Below are 21,122 nucleotides of genomic sequence, written 5' to 3'. Positions count from 1 at the left end.
GAAGGGTCCCGGGTGTCGCGCCCCAGCCTCCGCAGCCCTGAGCGGTGAGAACCTGCCCACGGTGGGCCTGCCCAGCTTGCCAGCCCAGCCGTGCCGGGAAGTGATCTGCTGTAACCAGATAGCGCTGTTTCCATTTGGTTGTGGGCTCCAGACCACCCTCCCGTCCGTTTGGACGTGTCTTCTAAGCGGACACATCCCGGGGCTGCTGGGGAGGCGTGTAAATAACTGTGTTGTGTGTGGCCAGGCCTGTTTCCTCGTTGCCTGCCCAGCCAGGCCCTTCAGCCCACGGGCACCAACGTGCCAGCAGAGGAATTACCGACCTTGGCACCAGCAGGCTGCTTTTATACGCGGAAACCCTACGTTCGGCAGTGTGGCTTGTTAATTTTTTTTTTTGTTCCCCCATGCGTCCCAGGAGGGGATCGCGGGGGAAGATTCGGGTCTCCTCCTGCCAGCATATGTTTCCAGATACCTTGAGGCTTTGTTGGTGTTTTGGGGGCTCAGAAGTGGTAACAGACTGGGTTCCTGGGCTCTGTCCTTGGCGCGGATTCTCAACAGTCCGCGGGTGGCCACAGAGCTCTGGGGGAACAGCGCTGGTATAAACAGAGCCGGTCCCCACGTTTGGTATGCCCGTGTGCACCGGGACACAAGGAGATGGGATAGAGCCCTGCTCCCTTAAACTGTCTCGCGTTGCCACGCACCCCCAGTTCAAAGTAGGATTTGCACCTACTTTCCTCTCTCGCCGTAAATTTTCGGTATTTCTCATTCCAAAAAAAAAAAATTTTTTTTTTTTTTTTTTTTTTTTTAACGACCGGTGTTTTTCGTAAGTGAAAAATCGAATCTGACGTAGACGTGGGTGAAGACAGCAGTCCGGTTTAACGGCTGCAGACACGCACAGTGTCTCGTCTGTAAAGGTTCTCAACGGCACGCCGCCTTTGCAGCATCATGATCACGAGCTTTTGTTTTTGTGGTGGGTTCGGTGTCATGGGCTCCAATGGTCGGAGGAGGGGAACCTGTAGCTTGGCTCTGTGTTGTTTCTCTGGGACCCTTCTCTCTCTTTAAAGAAATGGTTGAATGCTCAGAGGTGGGCCGTTCCTTATCGAAATTAAGTAACTGTTGTCCTTTGTGTTATTGCACCTGAAGTCCCTCTGAGCCATGTAAGGATCTTAATCCGTGGGACTATGGAGAAGCCTCCCCAACATCGAAGTTCACCGAGCCTGCTGGAAGGACGCTTTTCCTGTGAACAGATATGAAGGAAGGCAGGCACACCTAAGTTGCAGAAGCTTCCCGGTTTTGCTTCCTAATGTCAGGGCTTAGTCGTTGACCTCTGTTGCGGTCTTAAGTTTTCTTTTCTTAATGTTTGTTTATTTTTGAGAGAGACAGAGCATGAGCAGGGGAGGGGCAGAGAGAGGGAGAGACACAGAATCCGAAGCAGGCTCCAGGCTGTCAGCACAGAGCCCGGCGCGGGGCTCAAACTCAAGAACCGTGAGATCATAACCTGAGCCAAAGCCAGAGGCTTAACTGACTGAGCCACCCAGGTGCCCTTCTGTTGTAGTCCTTAAGATGGTAAATTCTAGATCACACACCGCAGGTGTTTGTTTGTTTGTCCCTGGCAGGATGGAGGGTTTGGTGTTTTATGATAATAAGGCAAAGAATGCATCTGGACTTGAGCAGCAGAACTCATGTGATTGGTAACCCCGGAGTCCTCTCAGAGCCAGATCTCACTATCGGCGGGGCATCGGGCTGCAGGCCTGGCCCATTTCTCAGGGTACCTCGTGTTCTAGAATTGTGCATGAGATTGTTTTTTTCCCCTTTTTATCCTGCCTGCCTGTTCACATTGAATTTGTTCTTAGCCGTGTGCAGTGGATTAACATTTCATCAGGTTGGATTAAGATTGAATTGACATTAAAGCAGTCTTTTCCTATTTTCCGTCTGTCACTTTTAGGCGATCCGAGGCGGGGGGGTGTGGGGGTGCTCATCCCAAAAGTGCCCTGGTGAGGACGAAGGAGATAAGCCAGGGCTTCAGTGTGAAAATAATTCCCAGTCGTGGGTCGGGAGGCCTGGCTGGAGCCCTCAGCCCTCCTCCTCCGTCTAACGAGATGTCACATGGAACAAAAGCTTTAGGGGTTTTATTTAGCTCCTAATCCCCACGCTGAGAGAGCCGAGGTCCATGTGAGCTCGCCCGCCGGGAGGAAGGGGGGCCGGCGAGCTGGGCGCAGCCTCGTCCCCGGGACTCTGGTGCTGCAGCTGGGGAGTGAGGCGAAGTTACCGTGAGTGTTGTGTTTTGCCTACTAAGGTTTCGGAGGATTAATAATTTAGGCCGTACTTTGAAACAGAAAACCCCCAGTTGGTCTTTCCTGCCGTCCGGGAAGGGTTCGGATGCAGCAGGCCGGCTGTGATGTGTGTCACTGAAGATTCGTAGAGACCGGCCGCCTCCCCCGCCTCGGCCGCCGCCGTCCCTCCTTCCCGATGCCGGTCCCCAGCCGGCAGGTCCCCATCGGCCGATCCCAGAGCTGGGATGCTGCCGGGTGGTACGAGGGCCCCTGGGAGGTGGCCGAGGCCCCGGCGAGGAGCAGCTCCGTGGCGGACGGCGGCACGGCGGGACCGTGGTACGAGCCCCAGGGCGCAGGCGAGCCCTTCCTCTACCGGGAGGCCTTCTTCAACTCTGTGGCTGGCAGCAAGAGCCCCGTCGCCGACTTCGCCTTTTACGACAGCAGACAGGCGCTGATGTCTGGCCGGGGCGCCCTGCTGCCGCGGGATTACTACGGCGATGCGGCCGCCCGGGTGCCCAAGGAGGCTCGCCACCCGCGGGACCCGGGACCCAGCCGGTCGCTGCCTGGTTACGGCGTGACGGGCGGCAGGCTGACATGGGATCAGGTGCAAGGCCGGGTCCCCGCCCTGCAGGATGCCGGGCACCTGTACCGGGACCCCGCGGGTAAAGGGGTGGCTCAGGGGCAGCGGACGCAGAGCCGGGCCCCGTCGCCCACGCACTGTGCGGGGGAGCTGCTCGATGGCAGGTTCTCGGCCCAGGCCCCCGCCTACCCCGCCAGCCAGATCTACAACGACGTCGCCGAGAGGCCTGTGGATTCCGCCCTCTCCAGGCAGGCGGCCCCCACCTGCCTGGTCGTGGACCCCAGCACGGCCGCGGCGCCGGACGGCGGCCCGGGGGTGGCCCCGGGAGCCCTGAACCGAGGCTACGGGCCTGCCCGGGAAAGCGTCTCCGGGCTGGTTTACGAGAACTGCGAGGCGGTCCTGCCATCCTTCCAGGGCCCCGGGGGCAGGAGGAGCGCGCTCCCTGAGTTCCTGGCCCTCCTGCGGGCCGAGGGGGTGGCGGAGGCCACCCTGGTGGCCCTGCTGCAGCAGGGCTTTGACTCTCCGGCCGTCCTGGCCACCATGGAGGACGCGGACATCAAGTGCGTCGCGCCCAACCTGGGCCAGGCCCGCGTGCTGAGCCGCCTGGCCGCCGGCTGCAGGACCGAGATGCACCTGCGGAGGCAGGGCCGGGTGGGCCCCCTCCCCCGGGTGCGCTCCAGCAGCTTCAGCCACCGAAGCGAGCTCCACGGGGACTTGTCTTCTCTGGGCGCCGCGGCCTCGCAGCCCCAGCCCGTGGGTCCCCCGCAGGCGGCATCCCCCCGAGCAGGAGACCCGGCCCGCCGCCCCTCCAGCGCACCATCATCCCAGCACCTCCTGGAGACGGCGGCCACCTACTCTGCCCCCGGGGTGGGCGCCCAAGCCCCCCCCTTCCCCTCCAACTCTGGGTACGGCTCACCCACCCCCTGCGCCCTGACAGCACGGCCGGGCCCCACGTGCCCCCCACACGCCGGGGTGGCCTTAACTTACCCGGGCCCGGCCCCTCCCCTTCACCCAGGCCCCAGAACGGCCTACTCCACGGCATACACGGTGCCCATGGAGCTGCTCAAGAGGGAACGCACTGGGCCCGCGTCTCCCCTGCCCACCCCCCATGGCAGCCCCCAGCTCTTGCAGAAGCCCGGTGTCCCCGTGGAACCGTCCACCCTGCCGCCAGCCGGCCAGAGCCTCCACACGCCTCACTCGCCCTACCAGAAGGTGGCCCGGCGGACGGGCGCCCCCATCATCGTCTCCACCATGCTCGCTCCAGAACCAAGTAATGAACCCACCCCTGCCCTTCCTCGTGGGACGGTGAGGGGATGGTGCGGGCAGAGGTTGAGCACAGGACGGTGGGGCCTCACGCTCTTACTGCTCTCTTGCCACGCCTGGAGAGACCAGCCCCTGCGCCCTCATGCCCGCACACACTCCCGGGCGAGGCAGCTGGCCACAGCTAGCCAGTTGACACAGGTTCGCTTGGGTGACGCAGGTTTGCCTTCAGGCGGACCCCCTGGGACAGCACCCTCCTGTGTCTCTAGCTCAGCTCAGGTTGCTTAGGGAACTTGCCTCTATGGTGGTGACCCACAACGGTGTATCTGGGAGAAACCCAGGCTTCATTCAGGACAGAATGAAACCGTTGGCCCATGGGAGGGGGGTGTGTGTGACGTTTTCTCCAGTTCACCTTCGGTGGCTTTGGAGAAGGCAGGGGTGTTTATCCAGTGCCTCCTGTAAATCGTTGATCATTCATTTGCCATTAGAAGTATGTTCTAGCATGGAACCCCGCCCCCCCCAGCCCTGACGTGTCTCTGTACAGCGTCAGAGGTGGGACTGTCACCCACCATAGAGCTAAAATCTGGTGTGCTGCCAGACTTGTGTGTTAAAGCGAGATGACGAACGAAATCCCTGAGAACTCCCTGTTTCAAAAACAGACTTAATCTCATTGGAATACGGTTGGTTGGGAATTCTGTTGACTTGTAGGGAACAATATATGTTCAAGTCGAGGAATGAGAGAACCATCCTAGGTGGTTGTCTTCAAAGCAGGAGACAAGTATAATTTATTACGTGTGTTTCCTTGGGCATTGTGGGTAAGATTCCGGGTGGACGTCCCCCCGAACAACGCTTTGCTTTGAACTGTAAAATCCTTGCTGCTGATTCAAGCTGTACATCCGTTTTCTTTCTTCCTTCTTGCCTCCCCAGTTTAGAAAACTAAACCCCTTTTAAATGAATTTTTGTTTTCTGAATAACTAGAATGCTCGGGTGGAGGGACTTGTGTGAAAACAGGATGAGCCTTTTTGGAAATAACCCCTTCGAGAGCTGTGGGAGCCTGATCTTGAAACCCTGAGGTAGCTCACCTATCTTGTGCGCAGAGCTGGTGACCTAGTGGCTACCAGGGTACTGAAATGGCTACTTTGCTTTTTCGGATCCACCCGCATTCGCAGTGTCTTTCTTCTTTCCGAAACGGGACTGAGCAATTGGAGTTTTCTGTTGTCTCGCACCGTAGATTCTGGTTTTGTCTTGTGTGTGGGGTTTTTTTGTTTGTTTGTTTGTTTGTTTTAAGTTTGATCATACAATGTATTTGACTTACGGTTTTGTTTTTTTTTTTTTAAGATCAATGTACAATGGGAGGGAAGTCAGATGCACACACCAAGAGCGTGTGCACCTCCTCCTTCCCAAACATTCTTTCTTTGCAACCAACTAATTTGCATGGCGATGACATTTGTTGCTCCAGTAATTCCATCTGATAATGGCCGGGCTTGCAAAGCGGATCTGAAAACATATTCCTTAATTATGTGTTGCTAAGCAACGAGAGGGTTTGGTCATAATCACAGAAAGATTATCTCCTCATTGAAGTCCTGGAAAGGTTTTGCTGAAGGAGGACCTGTAAAATTGCCTTATTTTCTCCTTTTTTTTTTTTTTTTTTTTTTTCCTGTTTGTTTCGCACCGCCTTCTCACGAAAACATTCCCCATTATTTGGGTCCGGGGTAAGGGATATTATTTAAGTTGTTTGGAGTCTGATTGTTAACACACTGCTTTGCAGACCAAAGGATATTGATTTTTGTTTCATTTGCGTGGCAGTGAGCCAGTGCCAAGGAAGCCTGAAGTAGGAAGTCTGCCAGCAAATAAATTTCTCTGTCGGATGATCTAGCCCGTAGCAGCCGTCTTCCTCCGCGTCCCTTCTCGTACATGCAGTGTGTCTTTATAACCCTCCCCTGAAAGCGGCGTGTCGGGGACCCGGGGGTAGGAGCTCGCAGCCTGCAGAAGTGGCATTTGGGGTGGCAGGCTTCATAGAATCGACAGCCGGCTTTCGATCGGTTGGAACCTATAGTCGAGCTCCCGGCAGCCCTTCCCCCCCCCTCTGCGAGGGGAACGTTTACGTTGAAGGGAAGCAGCACAGACCTCAAGTCTGGAAACCCGCGGTCCCCGCTTGCCTGCTGAGCTGGGCGATGGCCATCTTCAAATCTAGCTCTGGCCGCCGTGGTCACTTGCGACACGGCCAGCAGGAGTAGTGAATCTTCTTCGTCTTGGTCTTCACCTAACTCCAAAGGTTTCCGGGTGATCTGGAGGAGCAGGGAAGACCAGGAAGGGGGACTGTCTTCTCTCTCTTTGGAGAGGGAATCTGTAGGTTTCCAGTGGGTTGCATGTTAGGGCTTCAGTGCCTGGTTTCCTTTTTATGGGCTTTGGATGTGGGGACACCTACTTGCTTTTCTTAGTCCACGAACTACCTGCTTCATCTCGGCCGGCTTTGTGGGTATAAATACCAGGCTGCTTGCTAGTCCGTGGCAGTTCAGGGTGACCGGACGAGGAGGGACCCCCGTGCAGCCCGCCATTCCCACGTGACCCGGGATTAGGGGGCTTGCACATCAGACCTGCGTGAGCGTCGGCCCCCGGTGCACCTGCTGTGGCTCACGCGCTGACCTGGTTGACTGTGTGGCACAAGCTGCGGAACCTTCCGGCAGTGGCTGCAACCCGGCGGTGCCCCCTCCCCCGCATCACGTGGTGTCGACTGAGCCCTTTCTGTGACAGTGCAGCAGGGCGCCTCCTGTAAACAGCGGCACTGCAGCCATCTTCGGAATCTGTCTTCCCCGGACACGACAGCACACAGCCTGCGGAGGGCTCACCCAGAGCACGCCCAGAGCTCGTGGTTGCAGATGAGAAATGCAGCAGGGCTCGCTCTTTCTGGGGCTTGTCTGTTTCCTTCCAGGCTTTTTTCTGCATGCAGCTGGATTCATTAAGCGTTGTGACCCCCAGCTGGTAGCGGGGGCCGCTGCCCCGAGGACCTTTCAGGACCCATCCAAGGTCCGTTTCCACTGGGGCTGTGGGGAGATGGGTGGTTGTCCCCACGTTCTCCGCCATCAGAGCTGGTCACGCGTGTGGCGTTGTTGGATGTGGCACTGACGTGTGTGTACCTGGCCTGCTGGGTAGGAAGCTGGGACCCTCCCCCCCCCCCAACCAGGGGAAAACCCCAGTCTCAACAGAATCAGAGGATTGGGCCATGCACACCTGGTGATTCCTTCCCCGTCCTTGGTTTTTGTGGAGGGGCCCTGGGCATATGAAGGTCTGTGCTGGCAGGTGGACAGGGAGGCGATTCCCTGGTCTTGAGGGTGAGGACTCTCAAACCATCGGGCTGGAGGGAGGTCACGGTGAGGCCCCAGAGGCACCCGGTGCCAGCCATTCGCACCATTCCCTACCCCAGGTTAGAGCCAGCCTGGGAGGGGCGGGATGGGGATCTGGGGACTGTGACCCTGAGCTGACCCAGCAGGACACCAGGTTGACACCATCCCTTCTGCTGAATAGCATTACTTTGGCGAGATCTTGCCGTTTGACTAAAGAGATGAGTGAGGGAAGCAGGGAGACCCTTAACACTCCTGAACACAAACTGTGGACCAAGTGAGGCAGGTTGTGAGCTTTGCACTTGGGCACGATTCTTCAGCACTGACCGTGCCCCTGCTGTGTGCTGAGCCCCAAGTCAGATGTTTTGACGCTCACAATCGTGTAAGACCCAAGCGTGGTCCTCAGATGCTCCACAGCCTGGGGTGTTGTCAGGGGTGGGGCGTGCTGCCATGTGAAACCAGGGGGCCACGCGGGGGCCTTCTGGGAGCCCGATGTGGTTGGGAACACTTGTCTATGGACATGGTGTGCAGTGGAGGGAAAGGCTGAGGGCACAGTACAAACCCTAGGACAGCCATCAAATGCAGACCTTGTGGGGAGGTCGAGGGAGAGCACATGACTCGAGCCAGCGTGAGGGAGCAAAGACCTGTGTGCAGGAGTCACAGCCTGCAAGGGCTCTTAGAGTCCGGGCTGTTGTTTTGTGACCCCCCCCCCCCGCCCCGGGGCAACTCTGGGACTTCTTTTCTTACAGAGTGGTCTGTACCTCGGTGGCCAAGAAATTTCTAGCAGGAAGGAGACTTGTGTGAGGCCACTCAGCCAGTTCTCGTCTCTCTTTCTGGCCAGGACCCTCTTTTCTACAGTTGCCTCCCTTACAAATCAAGCTCGGGAAGGAGCCATGCACTTCAGAGGTGCTGACAGCTCAGCCTTCCCAAGCGAGGAAAACCCCTAAAATGCGTTCCCTGTGCCCATAAAAGTGGCAGCTTTTGTCCCGTCTTTCAGGCTGGCCCCTGTGCACATTTAGGCGTCAAATGTGGCTCTTCGGTTCATTGTTCTCCAAATTCAAGGGGCCCCCTCCCTCTGTGGTCACCTGCTCCTGGCCTCTGCATTCGAGGCCTAGATGCAGCCGTTCCCTCTTGGAGACCCCACCATTCCCACCCCTGTTGGAGCTCACCTGGACTGATGGGTCATTCCCGGTCATCACTGTTGACTGTTTGCCCAGAGTGGGAATGATCATCTGTCAGCGCCCAGAAGAATCTGGATCTCGGTCATTTTCTCCTTTTCGGACTAAACTCAGAACCCGAACTCCATACCACCTTTTGTTCCTATAGCTGATCTTACTGGGCAGAGTCTGAATTTCTCAGTTCTTTTTTTTTTTTTTTTTTTTAACGTTTATTTATTTTGAGGCAGAGAGAGACAGAGCATGAACGGGGGAGGGGCAGAGAGAGAGGGAGACACAGAATCGCAAGCAGGGTCCAGGCTCTGAGCCGTCAGCCCAGAGCCCGACGCGGGGCTCGAAGTCACAGACCGCAAGATCGTGACCTGAGCTGAAGTCGGACGCTTAACCGACTGCGCCACCCAGGCGCCCCTGAATTTCTCAGTTCTTATTGAGCTCCTAGAAAACCCACGTACCCTGCAGCCCAGGAACATAGCAAGGTGGTTGAATGCATGGCTGGGACGTCTGTAGCCTGCTGTGTGTCTTTTGGTAAGTGTATGGAGTTCTCGGTTTCTTCGTCCGGGTCTGCCACATGAGGGTAGGAACCGAACCAGCCTTGTGGGCGTGTGTGCATGCAGCGGGCATAGGAAGAAGTGACTTGAGGGTTGAGGTCCTCAAACCTGTGTGGCCTTGGCCAGAGACTGGGCCTGCTTCGGGAATGGTGCCTTTCTCGTCATTATGTCCTGAGGCTGGAGGCAGGACTCTGGGCTGAGGGGCACTGGGGGCTCAGAGGCCAGGCTAGAATCATTAGAGCTTAACGGGCCTTTCCCAAACCTGGGTGTCTGGGAATTTCTATGAACTTAATTCTTACGCAGCTCACCCTCCGACGTTGTGTTGCTAACTGCATCCCCCTCTGCACAGGTGCGTGTCGGCGATCATACAGGGAGTGTGGCCTGGGTACTTGGGTGTGAACTCCAGTCCTCTGCCTAACGGCAAGGAAGTCCCCACCCCTCTGTGTAACGGGGGCTTCTGGCCCTCTTGGAGGGCTACAGGGTCCCCACAGGGCTTTTGCCTAATGTGTGGGACACACAGAGGGGGGTTAATGAGGTTAGTCTTTGCTGTGTTTTCCTCCAAGTTAGTCTGAAGAGCTGAGCCATGTTCTCATGGGAGGAGCTGGTGCCTGGACCTCCCCGGGACACTGGCCACCTCTGCCTGAGCTCCTGTCGCCACACCCTCTCCGGTGGGCCCGATGTCTCCCGGCACAGGTTGGCTGTGCCTTATCTCTAGATGGCCATTCTGTCTTCCTGTTTTAGAAGGAGTGGGGCCTCCTCCGCCCTCACGAGCCCTGCCTTCAAGGAGTAAGCTGGAAGACTCCGCTTCGGCTTCCAAAGAATAGTTTTGTGTCTCAGTATCTCTTCCTATCTTCAGACTCCTCCAGGGGTGACTACCTCTCAAATCTTTCAAAGAGGCAGTGGTCCCAACCACACAGCCAAATTTCCCTGGAAGATTTGCAGAGTTAGGGACACAAGGGGCTGAGCCAGATCCACAGTCGGGGTGAGTATTGGTGCAGTTATCTGCCCAAGGAAGGGAGAAGCTGGTTGAGCCCTTCACCACGCTACTTTCTTTCTTCCCCCGCCCCCCCTTAAAGTTTATTTATTTTGAGAGAGACAGAATGCGAGCAGGGGAGGGGCAGAGAGAGAGAGAATGAGAATCCCAAGCAGGCTCCACGCTGTCAGCACAGAGCTCAGTGTAGGGCTTGAGCTCACGAATCCATGAGATCATGACCTGAGCCAAAATCAAGAGTTGGACACAACCGACTGAGCCACCCAGGCTCCCCGACCATCAACTTTCTCACGTGACCTTTTCTTTATTTTCTTAACTGCATATATATGACGGACGGACGTGTTATGTTGTGCAAGTTTGAGGTGTTACTTTGATACGTTTGTATATGGCAACGTGATTGCTGATATAGTGGTATTATGATACAGTGTCGTCTAAATTCATCGTACTGTGCGTTAGATCTCTATGGCTTACGCTTTTTGCAAGTTTGCATCGTGAAACGCTAACACTCTTGTCCCTATGCTCTGGCCACCCCTTGGTGGCCACCATTGTACTTTCTGGGTTTTTCAGGTTTAACCTTCCTAGATTCCACTTATATCTGAGGTTCCACATACTTGCCTTCCTCTGTCTCACTTCTCGGGCGTAGTATAACATGCTCAGGGGCCACCCGTGTTGTCGCAAATGGGAGAATATTCCCCCTTTCTTGTGGCTGAGTAATTTGTGCACACGGAGCATATCTTTTTTTATCCATTCATCTGTGGAGGAGCATTTAGGTTGTTTCCGCATCTTGACCGTTGAGAATAATGCTTTGATAAACATGAGAGCGCATACATCTGAAAATTCTGTTTTCCTGCCCTTTGCATATATACCCCAAAGTGGAATGGTTGGATCATATAACGGATCTATTTTTAATTTTTTGAAGAACGTCCATACTGGTTTCCACGGTGGTCGGACCAATTTACATTCCCACTAACGGCGAACCTGGTTTCCTTTTTACCACCCCCTCGCCAGCACCCTTCGTCTCTTGTCTCCTTGTTGGTAGCCATTCCACCAGGTGTGAATTGACATCTTGTGATTTGGGGTTGCAACTCCCCAATGATTAGTGATGTGGAGCATCTTTTCATGTGTCTGTTTGCCATTTTGGTCTCCCACGTGATCTGTGCTCTACCCTGGGGCTCTCCAGGTTCCATTTGACCTCATTGACCCCAGGGCTTGACATGGGTCTTCCCACGGACCCGGGGCCCAGGAAGCAGACGGGAAGTCCTCACTGGCCTTTGGTATCAGATTTGTGCCTTGTGAATATTTTCTGCCTTTCTATGGCTGTCTTTTCATGTTCTCGATACTGACCTTGAAACACAAATGTTTTTCCATTTGATGAAGTCCAGTTTGTTTGCTTGCTTTGTGCTTTGGTATGAATCCAAGGTCATGAAGATTTATGCCTATATTTTCTGTCTAAGGGTTTGACAGCATTACTTCTTCCATCCAGAAGAGCCAAGTTTGAACCATTTTGAGTGCAAATGTGTGCGCACGTGTGAAGTAGGGGTCCAGCCACCTTCATTCTACCGCCTGTGGTTATCTAGGTGTTCAGTTCTGTTTGCATTTGCTTTCAGAGAAGCAGAGCTACCTGAGGGGGCTCAGGGCCAGGGCAGCAGGGGAACCACACCCTAGATGTATTGCATTTGGTGATTAATCTTCCAAAGAAGAGTGACTTTTTTTTTTTTTAATGTTTATTTATTATTGAGAGACAGAGCATGAGCATGAGCATGGGGAGGGACAGAGAGAGGGGGAGACACAGAATCCGAAGCAGCCTCCAGGCTCCAAGCTGTCAACACAGAGCCCGACGCGGGGCTCGAACTCACGGACCGCGAGATCATGACCTGAGCCGAAGTCGGACGCTTCACCGACTGAGCCACCCAGGCGCCCCAGTTGACATTTTTTTAAAAAGAGAAAACCGGCACATGTTGGAAGATTTTCAGGCATTTGGAACCAATTTCTTGTCGCCAAGATTATATGAGTCAAGAATTCTAAAGCTCTTTCACAGGAGCCTTGCTAGTACATAGGAGCTTGGGGTTTGGTTTTGTTTTTTAGGTTTATGAAAAAGAAATAATGCTTGGAGCCCATAACTAACTAGCCCGTGTTGGCGATACGGAGCCTGAATGTGATTAAACATGCTGCTGTTGGGTGTTTTCCCCACTCGGAGGCTGGCTGACACAAAGAACTTTCTAGTTGTTTTTCATGTAAAGGGAAAAAACAGTCTGTTCACTTGTACTTACCCCCTCCACTGCTCAAGGAACAGGAAGGTACACGGCAGTTAAATTTAGCCAAATAGCGAGCGGTACGCAGCGTATGAATAAAACAACTTTTTGCCAAATTGTTAGGGGAGCATAAAATCAAACCTGTAAATGCCCGTCCCCGCTGAGAAGGTGGGCGGCTCTGGGGACATGTTCTCCTGAGAGCCGTTGAGAATTGGTCCCAGGAAGGTTTTGCCAAATGTGAGCGGAACAACTTGTTGTTTAAACAAGATCGCCGCGGGAGGAAGCATCCCGGTGTGCTGAGTTTGTACGAAGCGATGAGGGCTCTGGGCAGGAACTCTGACTTCGGGGTCCCCATCCCAGGTAGCTGAGGTGCTGGTGGGGCCGAGGGGAAGTGAGTGCTCCCAACACGGACCACGTGAAAGTGTAGGGTAGGGGGTGAATCAGCCCAGGAAATGGTGGGAATGATCACCATTCTGGAACATTTGACAAGGATTATCCCATCTGAAGTCCTGAGAAACTGGGTGATGCCCCGTGAAGATGACGAATCTTGAGGCTCAGGGAGTTCGTGCTTTCGCCCAGGTCACACCGCAGGGCTGGGACGTGAAGCCAGCCTGTCTGACTCCAAGCCTGTGACTGGTCTCTGTGCCACGATGAGCCACCAAGCTCAGTGCGACAGTCAAGTGGCATAAAGCCGGGAAGGAGAAACAAGCCTAGGCTGGAGGCTGAAGGTCTATGTTAGCGAGAAGAACAGGGTCAAGGGGGTGACTCTGGAGGAGTCTCATGGTGCTCTGAGGCTTGTTTCCTCAAATATGACATGGGGGTGATGGGCTCCCCTCGTCCCCAGAGACCTGAGGACTATGTCACACCACACGCTGGCCCAGGCTTTGCTCATGGCCAAGCTTGGTGCACGTGCAGCTCCCTGGGTGCCTTCTGGGTACATTCCTGTCCCCAGCTGGGGCCCTGCAAGCTGCATGGGGGCCCTGCCGCTGTGCCTCAGAGCCAAGAGCCTTTCCTCTGTGCTGTGCTGCCTTTTGGGAGCACCAAGGAAATTAACTCTTCTGTGTGCTCCAGTGGAAGGCACACACCCCTTTGTGCTAAGAGGATGTAAGCCTAGCAAAGGGGAGGGCTCTAACACACGAGGGAAGAATCGAGTAGGTGGTGGAAAAAGAAAACACAGGAGAAAAAAATGAAGCTGGATGATGCGGCCAGAACACAGAGAGCTTTCCGTGCGGTCTTGTGCCCAAAGACAGGTGGGAATTTCACTCCAGGCTTCCTAGTGACCCTAGTAAAGAGGGAAATGAGATCCCTTAAAAATCCACATCGTGCACCGGAGGGAACCACTGAGCCCCATCGCTCAGAAGCAGCTTTCTCTGAGCGATCCCAAGGCGTCTCCTGCCCTTGACCACCCGTCCAAAGAGTCTGCACGAGCCAGGTTTGCAGTTTGCCTCCGTGTGTTACCTCCCCTTGATGGCCCAACCTTCCCCGCTCCGTTCAGGGGCTCCCTGACTTCTGGCCACTTCCTGCGGTGCTGTCTTCTAATTTTTATAAAACATTGGTTAAGATTTTCACTGGACCTCCTCCAGGCGCGATTGCTAAACCCACCGCGTGCAGGTTTGGGGTCTGGGCGAGCTGTTCCTGCAGCTGCCGTCTGATTTCCTCTCCCGGGTGTCTGCCTCTTCCTCCGGCCAGCCCTTCAGGAGGCATCGCCGAGGCCCAAGGGAAGTAGCGATTTTCCTCCGTTGCTGAAGGGGGCCGTGCCTTGGAGAGGCGAACGCTGTCCCCAGGCGCACGGCATGGGCCCGGCCACCCCCCTCCTTCTGCGGTGCTTAAAGCTGACCTCTCAACCTGCCCCACTTCCCCACGGGGGATTTCTCTATGAGCTGCTTTTCATTTGATGGAATAAATATGACTTTGTGATGGGTTCTAGTGTTTTCCTGTGAACTGGGCTTTGAGCCTGGAACACTTTGGGAGTCATTAGATTTTAAGAAAAAAAAAGTTACAGAGGAGAAGAGCAGGGAGGGGACATCACACCAGCTGCCGTGCTTGGGAAAATCAGCTTCCCGGCCACTCTGGGGCCCGAGGGCAGCACGTTTGGCTGCTGGCCCACCGGATAGCAAGCCTGTTAAAGGGTCTTTAGAATCTCTTTCCTCTTTGGTTTTAGGGATACATGAAAAAACCGAGTTAGCTGAAAGCCTTGGGCTTCTTCCCTCTCCCGTCCCGGCCTTGGTGGCTGTTGTAACTAAGAAACAGGGCACTATTTTGTTTTTGCGGGCATTGGGCCTGGGCAGTATATGGGCAGAGGAATAAGCCTGGGTCTCCCGGGCTCTTCCAGGGGCCTTCAGGAAGAAAGCATGCTGTCTGTTCCCCGGGCGAGGGGAGAGGGGGCACCAAAGGAGTCAGTCCGTCTTATTCCAGGAGAGGACCCAGTGGCTGATGTGGTGACCAGGAAAGACCAGGGTGCCAGGCACGCACGGGCAGCCCAAGGACCTTGGTGAGACAGGCCTGTAGGGGCGGGGTCGTTCGCAGCTGCTCCCGGGTCACAGGTCACCTGAGCATCTGGCTTGCCGTCCTTTGGAAGGAAAGGCCCTTCCGGGCCCCAAAGAGAGTGGGGGTCTGTCCTCAGCCTGGTCGGGCACCCCCCCCCCCAGGGGCTTCCTTGACCTTGCTGTGTCCCCTAGACTGCCACAGCCCCCTTCTGAGTGCGAGGGCCCTCAAGTGCTCCCGTGGAGAGAGGCTGGGGTAGGCGAGTCCCTGCGGTCGGTGGGTTGACTGCGGCCCCCTGGGGCTCCCGCAGAGTCCTGTCAGCCCTACGCGAGCCAGGGACACTCCAGCAGCACACAGGCCGCGAGTGGGCGTGCAAAGCCTGCCTCTGCCAGACTCTTCTGGCAACTGCCCCTTCTTTTCTCATCTTTATTTCATTTTATTTTTCTCAAACATCTCCTTCTGTTGTTGCCATGGGCACATTTTTAGCACTTGAGACATACTCCGATGGAACAGCCCAGTGGCCTCTGCTGGTGGGCCCCCACCCCCACCCCCACTGTGGGCAGGTAGAGCCCTTCTGGAAGTCCTGGAGGGACAGCCCATCCCTCCGCAGCCGTGGGCCAGGGGGAGACCAGGGTCTGCGCCCCCGTTCCCCGCTCCCCAGGGCTGGAGCGGGGTGCACAGACGAGGCCTGGGAGCCAGGCCTGCGTCCCACGGCCCCGTAGCACGGTGTCCGCGCGTTCCGGGCAGACAGGTGCACGGTTGTGAGCGTCCGGCCACTCGGGAAAGGCCCTACGGTGGCGACGAGCCGTCTTGTCGTCCTTGCTCGGAGCCCTTGGGGTTCCCGCGGATGTTTGCTCCCTGACAAACACCGGCAGCTGCTCTCCCGTGTGGGACGCGGCTCTCACGGTGGCGAAGCGCAGTCCCTGGGGAAGCGGTGACCTTGGCGGTGTGTTGGTCAGACACCTGCGTGGATGGTTTCCCACGTGGCTGGCGTGTTACGTCCGGCACCGTCTATGAGCTAAACGATAAATGGCTAAGGTTTTCTCCGGGGCAGCACCTCAGGGCCGTGAACAGTCTTCGTTAGCTTGCCCAGAGCTTCTGTCGAAGGCTGTGGAACACGTTTCTTCCCCCACCCCCACCCCCACCCCCACCCCGGGCTAATTGAAAGCCCAAGGAAACAGACATATGGTAACTGGTAAATACCCTACACACTCTGAGTATTTTCTAGGAAAAAATACTTGGTGTGGGGAGCTCTGGGTGACGAATTCTTGCTTTTCTTACCTCTGTCCTCTTTCCACGAGGCCTGATGGCTCGACCATTTCTCCAGTTAACGTTTAGGAGGGACTGAACTGTGTCATGCTCCCCCTGCTCCCCCACCAGCACTGGTCGAAGCTCAGTCCTCTGAGCTCATCCCTTCCCCGAGGCCTCGGGGAACTATCTCCTCCTTCCAAGCCTGCACATCCCGAACCCCAGAGCCTCCCCTGGAGCCTCAGCGAGCCCGCCTGACCAGGGGCTGCCATCAGGTGGCTTCCTGTAAGCATGGTCTGGCAAAGCGTCGGTCCGTGGCGTCCTTGGGTTAATGCTTTTAGGGGCAGAGGTCGAGAGCCAAGCTGGCATTTGCCAGACCGGGTTTCTTATCAGCCGGGCCCATGGGTGCCTGTTGGTTCTTAGGGCACTTCGAGGAATGACCTCGTGTCCCTGAGAGTGGCTTGGGGAACGGGACCACCCGCTCTTCAGTTTGCTCAACATTCTGTGGTGTTCTGGGACTTGGTCTGGATACATCTTTTCAGTCTCCGTTGTTCTCGGGGCTCCAGGGGCCACCAGCAGACCAGAGGGACTTGGGTGGGCCCTGGGCGAGGTCCCAGCTTGGAGGGTACCACAGAGGGAGGGGTTGACTTCTTTTGGTGCCTCAAGATCACGTTGGATGACAATTAACCACCCTGCGATTCGTCTCTTGGGCCCCAAATCCAGAACAACCCCACGGGGAACGGTCCATCCCTGCTGTGAGAAACCCCAGGATTCTTGATTGACAGGTAGCCAGTGCTGCCCGGGAGAGGGGAACCTGAAGGCCCACCTTCTCCCCTAAGCTGTTGGGATCACCTGTCATCAGGCAAGTTGGGTCCCAGGCCCAAGGCATGCTGGGAAACTGGAAGGTGAATTGTGACTTCGCCCAGATGGGAAGCCAGTGGGTCCTTGAACCTGGGGGTCGGTTGGTCTTGAGCCGAGTGTCTGCTGCCCTTGGACCCAGATTACATCCCTCCAGCCCGTCCTCCCTCCTTCCGCGCTCCAGGACCACCCACGTGAGACTGGCCTTTGGGGAAATCCAGAACATGAATCACGTTTTACCACAAATAGAAGCAGAACCTTGCATCCTTGGCTGTGGAAATGTGCCCTGCACCCGCATGCTTGGTTTTCTGTCTTGTCCCCGTGGCCCTGAGCTGGTCGAAGCTCATCCCCCCCTGCCTCAGGAGCTCCTTCAGGGCAAAGGGATTCACCTGAAACCTGGGACCCCCTGGCGACTGGTGAGGGTGACACGGCTCACACCCTCAAAGCCAGGAGCCACTCTGGAAAGGATGCATCGAGCGCGGCAGGGCTGGGGGGCACCTGCGCGTGTGAGTGTCCACGGGAATGGTTTCAAGCAAGTAATAAATGGCTCTTGGTTTTGTTCTTAAGCTCTGTGGGAAAAAGGAAAAGTTGCTGTCACTTTTCTCTGTTCAAGGTCCCCGGTGTGGTGTGGACATTCTGTACGGTTCAGGCGGCTGGGACAGTTTCCCTGGGTTGCTCTAAGGAACCAGTTAAAGCGACAACAAATGCTTGTCTTTCTGGAGGTACAGAAGTTCTATGTTGTTTTTTGGGTTTTTTTACTGGATGATGTGGTTCCCGCAAATGTAGACACCTGCTTCTCTATTCTGGCAGTCCCCACACACAGGAGCACACGCGCACACTGGGCTAACTGCAGCCGCCCCGCAAGCCTTGGGTGGGGAGGGGGCGGTGGCTCAGGCTCCTGGGAACCTGAGAGCCACCCGCGTGGCTGGCTTTCTGTCCACCTGTTACCTGAGCCACAAAAGGAGGTGGCCTGCAGGCACCTCCCTGGGAGGGCCGTGACTCATTAAGATCCATGTTTTATTTAAGAAGCTAATCTCCTTATCCTGTGGCCATCTGAACCTCCAGCTGACTGCGGACAACATTAAAATCAGAGCTGAGGAGTGGCTTAAAACCAGGCGCCCCCGTGGGACACGGCCAGCCCTCTGGGGAGTCAGTCCCCTTCTGCGCGTTCCCGCCGACAGTCCGGCCCCTGGGTGCTCGGAGGGCCTGGCGAGGCCAGGTTTTCCCACCCTTGTGTTATTTTCCTAACAGCTTCACTGAGAGAGCACTCGGGCCTGTACCCGTCACCTGGTAACGTGCGATGCAGTGGTTTTTAGTAGGTCCACAGCTCAGGGGAAGAACGTGGCCTTGGGGAGACCCAGCTGCCTCTAAGTCGCTGGTGCTCCCAGGCCAAGGAGAGCGTGGGCTGCGTGCGAGGTGTCTGTGCTGAGCCTTCCTCTTGCCTGGTTGTGTCGCGCATCCCTGGAGAGAGTTGGGCCAACGGCCAGAGAGGCTGAGGGTCCGCACAGGGATGGATGGCGTGGCCCTTGCCGCTCTCTTAGCTTGCAGAGGACTTGGCTCCTTTCCGGCCCCCTGCGCCAGATCTGAGCCAGGCTGGTTCTGTCTTGCTCTTTACTCCTGCTGTCTTTCCGGCACCTGGCCTGGGGCTAGCCCTTCGTCAGGGTCGAGTTGAATAAATTTCTGCCCCTTGCGGTGACATCACAGAGCTCAGGGTCGCCGTGTTGGGCTCTGCCCTCAGGCCACTGCTCGCCCATCAGTCACCGCGTGGACCCTGTCGCCTCCCCGGGTCTCGGTGCTGGTGGAGTAAAGGGTTGAACTCCATTCCAGACAGGAAGAGCGACCTCTGACACGAGGCTCCTAAGGCCCCGACCATAAGGCTTAGCATCAGGTAGGAGTTCTAGGATGTTCCAAGTAAGAAGTCCAAGAGCTGGGGGCTCATCCAGAAAGTGGGAAGACGGGAAAGTGGTTTCAAAAGGCCACACACCAGGGTCTCAGCCTCCCACGGCCAGGCCCTCACACAGGGACGCTGGTGACTGTGAATCCCATGACTGAGCCGTCCACACCTCACCGTGATTGGGGCGCCCCCCCCCCCCCCGCCCCTGCACAAACCCAGCCCCCAGGGGAGCTCTTGCCTCTGGGTTTGAAAAGAACCCGGACTTGATCTGTCTTGGCGAGGCCTGGGGACAAGCTTCCAGGGCTTTCTGCAGCATGGGCATGGGTCATACCATGTCCGACCCCACCGCCACTCCCCACCCCCCAGGCCTTGCCTTCCTGAGTGCATTGGCCCGCTGTACCACCTAGCAGATGACTCCGGGCCCCCTGTCAGTGGGGCCAACGGGGCCTTGCGCTCAGCGGTCCTTCCTCCCAGGTGCCTCGCACCATGGGGGGGCACACATTCCCCTGTGAATGTGGAAGGCACCACGCCCACCCTGTGGGGACTCACCTCGGAAGTGATGCCACATCACTCCTGCCACCCGATGTTGTTCAGAGCAAAGCACGAGGCCAGCCCATTTCCGGGGGTGAGGAGGTGCACTCCCCCCTCGGGGGCTGGGGTGGGGTACAGCAGCAAAGTCTCCTCGGGAAGGGGCTTTGATCACCACAGGAGGCAGGTGTCCCAAGTGGTCGATGACCCGTGCCAGGCGCAGCTGACACTCCTCACCGTGAGGGGCATGGATGCAGACCAAGGCACCCACCGTGGAGCCCAGCGGCTCACAGGCCTGGCGGGGGCGGCACCCGGGGTCTGATCCTGGGTGGGCCTTTGCTTCCTTCTCCTGGAGCCTCCCTGCTCCCTTCTTAGGCTCGCAGTGTTCGCGTATCGTGGTAAACCTCGACCTTCACCTTCCTTCGCCGGTTTCGAGAGGGGATTGGGCTCCACGCGGCAGGCAGATGGCAGCTAGCCTTGCAGGGTGGCTCCGTGGGGCGGCGTGCTCGACAGGGACTTGCAGGCTACAAGTGCCGAGCTCGATTAGTGATGCCTGCCCTGAGCTTGTGTGTTTGCTTTCCTTAGCTGGTTCGCTTTCCTTTCTCCTCTTCCGTTCTCGCCGTCCCAAGGTGTGCAGAATGGCCACCGTGGTCCAGCCGGAGCTGAATTTGGGGGTGTTCTGATTTAACTTGTGTGCTAGAAAAGTTGCCTTCCACGCTTGGCCCTGTTAAGACTCCCTTCGTGTTCCTGGTTTTGAAACCCCCCAGGGATCGCCGTCTCTTCCAGATTGCCTGTGCGTTTGGAGCTCCCAGAGGGAGGTGGTTCCTCTGTGGGTCCCTAGAGCCGGGCCAGGGCCACGTGTCAGGGCCTGAGGAAAGCACGCAGTTGGGAAGGCGTGAGGACAGACCCAGCTCCGAGGGGCCGCGAGCTGTCGGCCGGTGCTGGTTTCACCAAACTGGCTTTACTTCTGCCTCCGCTGGGAAGTGTGCTGCCTGCCCGACGTGAAGCCAGAAACTGCTGTAGATCCTCAGCCCCCAGATTTTATACGTGCCCGTTCATTTTCCACGTTCATTCTCGTGCACCCCCCCCCCCCCGTGATCCCCTCCGCCTGGAGGCCTCCCCCATCCCCCAGCGGGACTGTCGGAAGTGTAAAACAAGACATGAAAACAGAGACAACCTAAGAAAAATCAGGTACTCTGCTGGGGGGATGGGGACAGGGACACAGGCCTGGACTGTGTCCCCAGACGGCCCCGGAGGCATGGGAAGGACGCGGACACAGCTCGCTCGGCCTGGGAGAGCTGCTTGGGGACACCACGTCACAAAGCAGGTTTGCCAGATGAAAAGGCGGGGACGTGGAAACAAAGATGAGATTTCTAACGCTAACCACAGGTTTTTTGATTTTGGTTTTTTTTTTTTAACTTTAAAATAGTGCCACACTAGGGGTGCCTGGGTGGCCCAGTCAGTTGAGCGTCCAACTTCGGCTCAGGTCATGATCTCACAGTTCGTGAGTTCGAGCCCCGTGTGGGGCTCTGTGCCGACAGCTCAGAGCCCGGAGCCTGCTTCCGATTCTGTGTCTCCCTCTCTCTCTGCCCCTCCCCCCGCTCATGCTCGCTCGCTCACTCTCTCTGTCAAAATAAATACACATAAAAAAAAAAATTTTTTTTTTTTTTTAAATAGAATAGTGCCACACTTA

At 56.4% G+C, this 21,122-nt stretch overlaps 1 protein-coding gene across 7 annotated transcripts in view; it reads left to right on the top strand.

Annotated features, from left to right (window-relative positions):
• CTBP2 (C-terminal binding protein 2) overlaps positions 1 to 21,122 on the top strand; it is a 158,891-nt gene that overhangs the window by 119,341 nt on the left and 18,428 nt on the right. Inside the window, exon 4 of one of the 7 annotated variants that reach the window (XM_045040804.1) lies at positions 17,621 to 17,729. The exons of 5 other annotated variants lie outside the window; for them this stretch is intronic. Coding sequence is in view for 1 of the 2 variants with exons in the window: in XM_011287608.4 (XP_011285910.3) it covers positions 2,467 to 4,120 (1,654 nt within the window). In the remaining variant the exon portion in view is untranslated. Of the gene's footprint in view, positions 1 to 2,290; positions 4,121 to 17,620; positions 17,730 to 21,122 lie in introns of those variants that run through there. One more of the 7 variants, XM_011287608.4, reaches the window with a different exon arrangement.

Source organism: Felis catus, chromosome D2 (assembly GCF_018350175.1).
Source record: "Felis catus isolate Fca126 chromosome D2, F.catus_Fca126_mat1.0, whole genome shotgun sequence".
In the NCBI taxonomy this organism is placed as follows: Eukaryota; Metazoa; Chordata; class Mammalia; order Carnivora; family Felidae; genus Felis; species Felis catus.
The sequence above is the reverse complement of the archived record's forward strand: the minus strand, read 5'-3'. Positions and strand labels throughout refer to the sequence as shown.